The sequence below is a fragment of the Macrobrachium nipponense genome, chromosome 11 (assembly GCF_015104395.2).
Source record: "Macrobrachium nipponense isolate FS-2020 chromosome 11, ASM1510439v2, whole genome shotgun sequence".
NCBI lineage: Eukaryota > Metazoa > Arthropoda > Malacostraca > Decapoda > Palaemonidae > Macrobrachium > Macrobrachium nipponense.
In genome coordinates, this window is record NC_061087.1 from 11,758,685 (window position 1) to 11,771,184 (window position 12,500).

At 34.0% G+C, this 12,500-nt stretch overlaps 2 protein-coding genes across 7 annotated transcripts in view; one reads left to right on the top strand and one right to left on the bottom strand.

Moving 5' to 3' along the window:
* LOC135223666 (glutamate formimidoyltransferase-like) overlaps positions 1 to 12,500 on the bottom strand; it is a 236,909-nt gene that overhangs the window by 78,069 nt on the left and 146,340 nt on the right. The gene's annotated exons all lie outside the window — the stretch shown is intronic.
* LOC135223006 (BTB/POZ domain-containing protein 6-B-like) overlaps positions 1 to 12,500 on the top strand; it is a 106,237-nt gene that overhangs the window by 59,406 nt on the left and 34,331 nt on the right. Inside the window, exon 1 of one of the 6 annotated variants that reach the window (XM_064261851.1) lies at positions 9,249 to 9,442. The exons of 4 other annotated variants lie outside the window; for them this stretch is intronic. Coding sequence is in view for 1 of the 2 variants with exons in the window: in XM_064261595.1 (XP_064117665.1) it covers positions 12,127 to 12,273 (147 nt within the window). In the remaining variant the exon portion in view is untranslated. Of the gene's footprint in view, positions 1 to 9,248; positions 9,443 to 11,571; positions 12,274 to 12,500 lie in introns of those variants that run through there. One more of the 6 variants, XM_064261595.1, reaches the window with a different exon arrangement.

Here is a 12,500-nt window from a genome sequence, read left to right on the forward strand (position 1 = left end):
CATGAGTCAACGCCTCTCCTTTCTTTTCTCCTTTTTTCCTCAAACAGTAATGAAAACATCTTACCGAGGTCTTGATCTCATCTCCAAGATCTTAGTCATGCGCTTGATTTACCCGAGTTGCCTTCTGCCACGCATCCGAAAAATAAAACAAAAAATAATCGTCGCATATACAAAGAACAAAGGCCATTTCATTACGGTCCACCGTCACGTTTCCATCTGTGATTAACACTAGCAGCTACAAAAAAATACTAATAATAATAAAAAAAAAAATACACGTCACGACTTTCTCTTTGTACACACACTTGCATGCTTGTATTTTTGTATCATAAATGCTGTACTGTACATCTAAACGGACAAACACACACACAACATATATATATATATATATATATATATATATATATATATATATATATATATATATAAACCAAATGACATGTTTGGTCCTGCGGAAAAAAGGAAGGTACACAGCTTAGAGAAAGGAGTGCATACTTCGGAAGTGTTTGGAGAGAGGAGGGAAGGAAGGCCTACAAATCGCTGGACAGATGAGGAGAAGAAGGTACTGGAAAGGAAGGACCTTTATACTGTATCCAGGAAGAAAGAGAGTGAAAGCAAAATATAGTTCATCCAAGATCAGCAGTTCATGTGAAAACGAGAGTGACTTGTATTTTTCTCTGGAGCCATCACTGTCATGGGAAACATCGGCTCAATGGAAATATATAATATATAATATATATATATATATATATATATATATATATATATATATATATATATATATATATACAATTCTAAATTACAGGCATCTCACTTACTAATTATATATCACAACTCTGCAATTGCTCTGCTCATCCATTACAACGTTATTTTTTTTTTATGACAGTTTTATCACTGGAAAAGGTGATTTTTCTACATTCAAACCGAGTCTTCTACTTCGAATTTACATTACTATTACTATGATTCTACTACTGTAGTAATTTTTTCTATTACAATTATATTATTGCTCTACAGATTTACCGCCATTGTCATGCGTGTGTGTGCGTATATTTGTACAGAGAGAAAAACAAAGTAAAATCAACTTTCACGGGCAAACAGTTTACTCCCAAAGCCTTTAAAATGATCAGCCCTAACAAATAATCTGATTGGAATAGTCTCAAAAAATTTAAAGTGAAATGGCATCAGAATCCAATTAAAAACCTGGTAAATGTGTATTTCAAGATTTCGCGCATACATTAAAATGACACCTCATCTCGCTTTGAATAAGGAAATTTCAGAAAATCGACAAGCTTTACACAAGGTTATGTGATCCGTTAAATTCAGTAGAATATCTGTGACAGCACAGTAATAGTACACTTTTTAAAATAAAATCAGGTAGATTAAATTTAAAAATAGAACAATAACTAAGTTATCCCTAAACGCCTACGTTTTCTATGATTTCATTTGACGATCTCGTTCAAGGTAAAGAGAACGAGAATTTCCTGGCTCTCTCTCTCTCTCTCTCTCTCTCTCTCTCTCTCTCTCTCTATACACACACACAAACACATATATATAGTGTGTGTAAATATATAAATGTGTGTATGTGTGAGGGTTCAAACTGGGGATAGTATACGACATATAATCTGAAAACTCAAACTGAAAAACTATGCATAAAACAATCCAAGCCGTCTCCTCTTCACCACAAATACAACTACACTATTATTTCTAGATCCAAAAAAATCGACAGCAAAACCTGATTGCCAGAAGAACATGAAGAACATCAATACACAGCAGCCTGATCAATGTCCTAAAACGAATCCTATGTCAAGAATAGATAATGACCTGGAAGAGAGAGCAGGACACGTCACACGGCTGAATGTGGGAGAGAAAGAATTAAAAAGGGAAAATCAACTCTGGTTGACGACCATGAAGTATAGCAGACCCTTTTGAAGAGATCCGAACACTGAATAATTAGACTGTGAATTCAAGATTTACGTCTTTTTTGGAGAAATTTCATATAGACTAATTTTGTGCTGATCTCGTTTTAGAAAACACCAAGTAACCTAGCTATTATTTACACGTTTATATATATATATATATATATATATATATATATATATATATATATATATATATATATATATATATATATATATATATATATATATATATATATATATATATAATATAATACTACGATGTACACTAGTTGAATTGCACTATAATTAATATATATATATATATATATATATATATATATATAATATATATATACACAAAGGTTTTTGCCACGAAGGAAAAATATGAAAAAGCAAATAGCCAAGCACTTTCGGTCTAGTTCGACCCTTTACTCAGGCACAACTGATCTTACAGAGGAAAAAACATAGTCAAGGTAGGCTTAATATCCAAACTGACACTACAATAAGGTCGATTTCACTCTACAGAAACGAGGAAAGGAAACGCCTAGGGCAGCCACAGTTTGGATATTAAGCCTACCTTGACTATGTTTTTTCCTCTGTAAGATCAGTTGTTTCTGAGTAAAGGGTCGAACTAGACCGAAAGTGCTTAGCTATCTCGCTTTTTCATTTTTTTCCTTCGCGGCAAAAACCTTTATTTATACATAGCATTACGGTTCATATACTTCGTGATCAAGTTATTCATATATATCATATATATATATATAGATATATATATATATATATATATATATATATATATATATATCTATTATCGATATATATATATATATATATATATATATATATATATATATATATATATATATATATATATATATATATATATAGCGTTAATCACTTGAAACACGTTAGGCTTAGAATTCTGGTGGTGATAGAAATGTCTCAGAAGGTTATTTCAACCAGGATGACTCTAGAAGATTTTTTCCCCGTTGTAAATCATAATCTGCCCGGTGACGGATGTCGGGAAGATGACTTTGAAAAATATCAACCAAGAGTTGAAGATGAAGTTGATCCCTAGAATATTTGGAGTGAATCTCTTCTCTCTCTCTCTCTCTCTCTCTCTCTCGATAAGGGAAGAACCGCGTGGATGCAAAGAAGGTAGTGTAAAAGGAGTGTGGACAGTTGGATCTAGAACAAAAGTGCAGGAAATCTTAAAGCAATGATGATAATATGGCTTCCGAGGACTCCAAGAATTCCAAGAAATTCAGAATATCACAGAACAATTTGTTAAATTATATCTAAATAATTAAAAGACATTTTCAGGACACTGCAGCTTCAGAATGAGTGTCTCTGATTGGCACAGTCTCTCTATGTTTCAAATGAAAATGTCAATGTAACATCCAACACTAATGTTCATATAGTGAATAGTCAGTGACTAAATCTAGTATTAGAAAATGAGAGTTAATTCAACACACGTCTGACCTTCATCGATAACCACCAAAATCTGGTCAAAACCCGTTCAAGTAGTTTCGTGTCATCCTGCTTACAGAGAGGAAAATGAGCAAAATAAGATTAAATCGCACGAAAAAACTTAGCGAAGGTAATTATTCTCTCCGATACAAAAGTGACAAATGCAACACAAAAATACATATCGAAAATCTATAAAACAATAAAAGTGTTGTTGCTGATAAAAAAAAAAAAAATTAAAAATCTTGCAAACGAGGTAGCAATGAGATTGTCACAAAATGTTGTAATACTTACTGCCTGTAAATGACTAGTATAATATCGCAATTCTGGCAATAAGACGAGTTTTGGTTCTCTAAATGAAAATCACATATCATACAATATGAAAAACACTTTCCGCCAAAATGACAACTTATAAATACACTCGCACTAAATATATCGCCCTAAAGAGGATTCTTCAAAACCGGAAATCAACAGGAAAATAAAATAAACATAACAGGAAGTGTCGATCCAGGAATGTGGGAAAGGCAGAAAAAACCAAAGAACTAAAAAGATAAAATAAATAAAATAAAAATAATTTAAAGCAAGAGAAACAAGCACAAACCAGTTGAATCACGACAGAAGCTATGAATATTTTAGTCACGCGGAGCTCACAGGGCAAAACACATGATTCAGGAGCGATACTTGTGAATCGAGAGACGCGACGTACAAACAAAACTCTCGATCACGAACATCTGTTTTTTCGATTCGGTTTTCCGCTCGCTCTTTTGAGCATCTGTTTTTTCGATTCGGTTTACCGTTCACTCTTTTGAGTAAATTGAAGAGAGATCAGGGCATCGCGATGTAATTTTCTTAATATAAACCTCAAATGTTACTGGTGGTCTTTGTTGTGTGACAATGCAATTATTGTAAAGAAGAATTTCCCGTTCATAGCAACTCTGTTTGGCATTATAACTAGCAAGGCCTCGCTTTCCTCATAAAGCCAGATATCAAAGGCTGGAAAATTCCTAATCCACAATAATTCTCGCTAATTCCAATTGATTCTCGAATGCAGTATATACACCTAATCTGTCTTAATCTATTTTGATTTACTAATTAAAGACGCTGGCATCGCCAAATCAAAAATTTAAATTATATATATATACATATATATATATATATATATTATATATATAATTATATATATGTACATATGTGTGTATATATATATATATATATATATATATATATATATATATATATATATATATATATATAGTACATATATATATATATATATATATATATATATATATATATCACATATACATATATATTCCTGAAAAAATTTCCAATCAAACAAAATATTAGAGACAAGGGAGCTTTCAAATAGCATAGTAACTATCCCCTAATCGAATGCCTCGGCTTCACCTCACCTAACCGCCCCCCCCCCCCTCCTCTCTCTCCCCGCAACAACGAGTAATACAAGTTGAGTATCATGAACACAACTTCCTCGTTTCACGGCAAAAATATCCTGCAGGGCATTATACGGCATTCTTGGAGTGTTACTCCTCGGCAGCGATCCTATTAGCTGTCCTTGCAACGGAGTCCTTCTCCAACAGCGTGCCAGGCCATATCCTGTTTTGTCTACGCCATGAAAAGTTGGCCCTACGCCGACCGGATGTTTGCTGCCGGTCTCCACATTTCATTAATTAATGTCAATAAGTTCTTGCCATTTCGTCAAGAAACGCCCACACTTACACCCGACAACAAGTAATTCTCTCTCTCTCTCTCTCTCTCTCTCTCTCTCTCTCTCTCTCTCTCTCTCTCTCTCAAATGTGTTCATTTACAGACATACAACAAAATTTATCAGACAGCCAAAATAGCAAAACTCAGAATATGCTGAAAAATTTCAAGATTTCCTACATCCAGCTCCACCACATAACTAGGAAGGCTTTGGTTATACTAAAATATTCTACTACTATATACAAGGTTCAAGCATCCTTACTGAATAAGCCAAAGCCTCACGGCAAGACATGAAAAATTAATACATTATAAGCATTATTCAAAAGGCGCGAACATCATAAGTATGGAAATTATTAAAAATCAGATGAAACGCCAAAATTAAGCCAAAACTTTGCTCAAAATGTTTCCCGTTTCTGAAGAAAAAAAAAGGCTACCAACAAGAGCCAGCGACACATACAAATTGGAACTAAAGACCTCGACAAGCAAAAAACAGAACCTACAGAACCAAGTCTCAAACCAAAGACTGTTCGAACTCGGAAGCATCTCTGGCTCGAACATTCGAACTTCCCTCCGTGAGCAAAACGATGCAACACCGAGTGTTTCGGGATGCGGAGCTTAAGGACTTCCTAATGTTATTCACAATCACGTTCTGGTTATTTATCACATGCAAATAAGGATAAGCTTTTAAAATACGAGACCTGAATATCTGAATAAATCTTCCTGAATTCAATGTCTTTTGAATAATATTACCTCGTTACCTAACAGTACAACGAACTACGGTACTAAGATAGAGAATCAATTTTCGAAATACTATTAAACCTATTTTACTTCGGCCAAATCTACAGACTAAAGTAATGGTTTTATGAGGCCATAGAAACATAAAATATGCTAATATATAACTATGCTGGTTGGTCTGGTTCTCGAAACAAATCTCCAACTTACTCACCACATTATAACAAAATAGGGCACCAGGAACACAGAAGATGGAGGAGAGTTTAAGCGTTTTCGTGTGTATTGTGAGGAAGACGAACAAACCGATATTAAGCTCTACCTACAGCTTGCCTCATACGAAACAAAATCTCGAGGAAAACAGCCGAAGACTATGCAGTACCTAAAGAGATCGACATCGCTGAAGAAAAAGAAATTTAAAAGTAAATAAATATAAAATCGACCTTCACATCGCGTATCGACGGAGAGGCAGGGAATGCTCTCTGATGAATGCCACTTCTAAATTAAAAGAATTTGTCAAACTTTAGCAAAAGAAATAAACTTTAAGAAGATAAATCCCTTGAATACATTGGCAGTGGAAGCACTAGACTTGGAGCATCAAATGAGAGGTTTTTTATTTTTTGTCTTTTCTTTAGGCGAGATATTGAGAGAATACAAAAGCTGTACTGAGAGCCAGACCCCGAAAGATAAACACGCCATCCGGGTACGATAAAGATGAGCCGCTGTCCTAATCACTCTTAACCTTCTTACAAAATAAAGGAAAAACTGTAATAAGTCCCTCAAAAAAAAAAAAGCTCGAATCAAAGAAAAATAATCTAGAATAAAAATCAATGACGTGTAAGTATATATATATATATATATATATATATATATATATATATATATATATATATATATAATATATATATATATAAACATATACATAAGATGGATAGACAGACTGAGAGAGAGAATAGTCAACATAACTTAGTTTTCTCAATGTAACACTTACCTGCAAAAGAATATTAATAATATTATTACTATAAATGTTCAAAGTTACTATTAGTTTCAGCTGTTTGCAATCAAACATAAACATAGATTACTGGATTTTCCGGGGTAGGATCGCGTGCCTACCCAGTCAAAAATGAAACGAATAATTATGTCATTTTGCGATTGCATACTATTTGAAATATATTCAAGAATACTACGCAAAAATATTCAAGAATATAATGAATCTCATAGTTAAAGATTTTATGACGGTCAAATGAGAAGTTGATTACCCGTAGATTACCTGTTTGCACGCACATAAAAAAAACGACAACATTGCAGTTTATATGCAGTTCTGAACTATTCTATATTTTAAATGTATCTTTGAAAAGTTTCCTTATTCACCCCTCTGGAGAAATCATATAGCAGTCAAAGGCCTAAAACGTGTGTGTGTGTGTGTGTGTGTGTGTGTGTGTGTGTGTGTGTTTTGGGGGAGTGTCGTGTGGAGGATAATCAGTATCTACACCATTATATTCATTAATGAACAGCATAAGGGAGGAGTCTACAGGGGTAGTGACTTTAAATTCAAGCTTCCAAAAAATGAAAATAATATATATATATATTATATATATATATATATATATATATATATATATATATATATATATATATATATATATGTATGTATATATATATATATTCTTTGGAAGCTTGAATTTCAAGTCAAAGGGCCCTGTGGGCTTCTCCTTTATGAATAGGGTTCATCATCTGAATAATAATAATAATAATAATAATAATAATAATAATAATAATAATAATAATAATAATAATAATAATAATGACAACAGCATACTGAATCGATAGTGTAACTGCCATAAATAAGTTTACTGGTTTTATACGTATTCGTTCAAACACACAAACGGAAAAAACATATCAAGCCGAGTAAACGAGAACAGAAATCTTGGTTACTAAGTCACATGCCCATCCATGTCAAGGACCTCGTCAGCGTCGCCGAGTACGTTACTTATGTTCCAGGAAATTTCAGGGACTGAGCAAGCAACTACAAAGAAATGCGCCTTTGTGATCAGCATTACTTCATATCATGCAATCAATGGCGTTTTTAAGAAGAGGGTCCACCTGGTCACGTGGCCGCCCCCCTTGGATATGAATAATAATGCAATGCTTACTTTCGATAAATCATAATTAGTAGCAAACATTATCTTAGTTATTGATTATATCAATAACAACAACTGTGCATACATATATAAATATTGATATATATATATATATATATATATATATATATATATATATATATATATATATATATATATATATATATAAGTACCATCCAAGTTACATAATATATAAATATATCCTAAGTGGTCCCCACCCTTAAACGATTTCTAGGTCCGCCACTGCATGCAATAGCTTTGAATAATGGTGAACGCAGACGTGGGGAATCTGTGTGTTACAATATGGGAGTTTTAAGTACGGGCTTTTCAGAAGGTATTTAGTAATTGAAGAAATTTATTCAATGTACAGGGTGTCCATAAAGTCCCAGTACCATTACAAGTATCTATTGATTGTAATGGTACTGGGACTTTATGGACACCCTGTACTTCCACGATTAAAATGCTAGTGCTCTCTCGCCACAGATAGAGAGAGAGAGAGAGAGAGAGAGAGAGAGAGAGAGAGAGAGAGAGAGAGAGAGAGAGAGAGAGAGGCGTATCACGTGGGTGTAGACTGAGCTTTACACGAGTTCGGTCGTGTTGATGCTGTCATCGTCCCCTGTCATTCTTTTCCTTCAATCTTGCGCGTGGTCAGAGATTCGTCATGCACACAATACTATTACTTCGAGGTGGCAGACGCAACAACTAAATTGTATTTACCATTATGTACTTATTACTCTTCCGCGACTTACTACGCCGTTTGCCTATCCCTTAGATAACTTCAACAATTTTCCCAGATTATTATTTCGAATAGCTCTCCTCGGAGAATCAGTCACTAGTGTTCAGTTTGAATACAGTTTTATGGATAGGAAAAACTGCGACATTTTAAATAAAAAATATACAAGGCAAAAAGTTTGCCAGGGAATATGAATGTAAGTAAGTATATCAGTATGTATGTTTATATACATATGAATTTATATACATACACACATAATAGTATATGTGTGTATGTATATAAATTCATATGTACATAAACAAACACACACACACACACACACACACACACATATATATATATATATATATATATATATATATATATATATATATATATATATATATATATATATGTATGCATGTGTGTGTGAGTGTGTGTGTGTGGAATCTACTGGTCATTTTTACCATATACTACATATGTAAATGTAATAGCCACAATGCCCTCTTAACTTCTCAAATTCTCTGCTCTTTTTTGGACACGCTTGACTCCACAAAGCCTCGAGATACATCTTCAAGGAAATATGAAGAAACCATGTCCGGTACCGGGAAGCGAACCCGCGATACCATAATCACGACGAGGTCACCTCATTTATGGACGAGGATACTAGGCTAACTCCTTAGCCAGTGGCTGTTCAAGATGAGCCCGACTGGCAACATCTGGAATGTTCTAGTTGGTAACCCATCCAACTATTGGCTGGACTCAAAATTGCACAAGTTCGTTGATCATACGATTACTAGTCCAGTATGGCAAATGTGTTGCTGATACTTCTATTGCATGTACAGATAAAGATCCTATTAGTGTAATATATATATATATATATATATATATATATATATATATATATATATATATGCACACATATATATATATATGTGTGTGTGTGTGTGTGTGTGTGTGTGTCTGGGGGGGGGAGGGTTTGAAAATAATTTTCAATTGTTGTTTGTATTTCCTAAATTAAAAGATTATGAGAGGCCGTTCAACAAATAGTTTTTTTTATTCTACAGTTAATATTCACTGATTTTCACATAAGAACGATCGAATTACGCAGCCCCTCCAAAAAAAAAAAATAAAAAAATAAACAAATAAGGACACTAAAACACAAACCGAAAATTAGAGGTCTTTGAACAGTTGGGAGCGGAAATAACTAATCATCCTTTTAATTACTGACATTATCATTATTAGCCTATTATTTCGGCTTCCATTAACTATTGCTTTAATATGAAGTGTAAAGGAAATATTTCTTAGTTTTAAGTAAATTATTTGAATCAGTCCTCCGACCATTATACGACAAAATACTGCACATCTTTTACGAATATATAAAACTGGTAATGAACCCGATCAGAATTCAACCATTTTATGATAAAAGCTTAACAAATCCTTCAGACGTGCACTAAAAAAAAAAAAAAAAAAAAAAAAAAAAAAAAAAAACATTGCCGACGTTACTTAGGCGCAATCGGGCCTGTTGCGTTGCCAGAAGCACGATCAAGGTTAACTTTAACCTTGAATATAACCAAATCTACTAAAGCTAGAGGGTTGCAATTTGGTATGGTTGATGATTGGAGGGTGGATAATCGACATACAGATTTACAGCACTCTAGCCTATGTAGGTTTTAAGATCTGAGGGCTGATGACAATCTGCAGACGGACGGACAAAACCAGCACAGTAGTTTTCTTTTCAGAAAACTAGAAAACCGATGTTTACTGAGCTGTTAAAAACCACAGAAAGTTTGAAAGTGTGCTAGTGGTTACATGAAATAAAAAATCTGCATTATACATAATATATTCATTGGGACCTTCAGGATTTTTTTACTGTTCATCACATCACCGCGAGAACCACAACCATCGTTCTTTTCACATTCATCTTTATTATCACCCTCGTTATTTATTCCAGACACGTGAACTTGTACCTTGTGAATTCGCATACATAACAATGACCTCGCTAAACAAGATTTATACTATATAATGCACACACATATATATGTACGTATATATATAATATATACATATATATAATATATATACGTATATATATATATATATACATGTTTATATTATATACAATATTTGTACATTATATATATAATGGATATCTTGTTTATGCGTCTCACTTTTTGACCATACATATATGAGCAGAATGAAGAAATACTTCAGTCCAAGCTTCAAGGCGATATGTATCGTTACCAAGATCGGGACCTGCTTCTCGGCCATCTTTCGACGACATGGGTACACTTCTATAATGTGTTCAGGAGGACTTATACTTGAGTAATAGTATTATATACGGGCACGCTTCACATGAACATAAACAAACAAAGCCACGCGTATGTCAAGAGGCTGATGTCCCCGCGCGCATACTCACATTCATTCTTTCTCTCTCTTCGATCTCTCTCTCGTCTCTCTCTCTCTCTCTCTATCTCTCTCTCTATATATATATATATATATATATATATATATATATATATATATGATATATGCATATATATATATATATATATATGTCTATACAGAGAGAGAAAAATCTAATATATATATATATATATATATATATAGAAAGATAATAGATATATATAATCTATACATATAGTTTATATAGTGTATATATATACTCGTATATATGTGTCTGTTCGTGTATGTATGTGAGCTTACAATTAAAATGCCACACATACATACATAAATACATACACGTAATAACACGGTAAGATGCATATGGTTACCGCAAACAAGATAACACCCCACAACGTAAACAACAGCTGCGCCACCGTCTTCGACAGGATACACAGGAGGACTCCTATCTCACAGACATCCTCCTGATAAGAACCCTGAAAACCATCATTAAAAGCCAGTTCGAAGATAGCGTTCTTTGTGACTTGTCGCTTCCACAAACCGACGGTGATGGTTATTGTGATGATAAAAAGTGATTCCGAAGTAAAAATCCGCTGGGACGCTTTCAGTGCCTCTTTCCAACAAGGACGAGTTGAAGGGTTCGGGTCAAGAGGTGTTGTCAAATTTGCCACAAGGCGAAGAAGACTCGCGGCAAAATATCACAAATATTTCTCTCGGCCTTTTACGGACTTTTAATAGATATTTCCTACGGAACCAATGAAAACATTTCGGTTTGACTTAAAGTTCTATTTTCTCACATCAAAAACTAAGCATCAACTGAGTACAAGTTATGCGACATAAATGTGATCTTTCAACTACGGTTAAAATAACGAAGAGAGATACAAGAGAAAATTTAAACTGATGAACGATAGAATCCAACTGCTGTGACCTAATATTCAAAGTTGGACACCCTGCTCGAACAAAGGCTTCCGAAGAGTAGGCGAATCAAAACCCAAGAAAGGAAGCATAACAACCGATTTCCCTTTTCGACTGCCTCACCGAAACTGACCTGATTGCAATGACTCCAAACCCCATATTGAGGAAGATGGAAACGACACACTGGACTGAGTTCGTGTTGAAATTGGATGGACGGAAGCCAATTCAACACAACATGTACAGCCACACTCACCCCTGCATGGGCTTCGTGGTCATCCAACATCTGAAAGTTAGTAACAGAACCGTCCACTTACTTATAAGTCCTATAATAATATTATCATTGTTTTAGAGTAACATGACCAGACCACCGAGTCATACAGTTGGTCCTCAAAATTTTTTCTTAAATGAAATCTATATAATGGCGACAGACAAAAAAAGAATAAATAAAGGACATCTAAATGGGAAGAAACCCATGGGAACTTACAGAGCTTGAGGAAATCCCTACAGAGTGCCCTG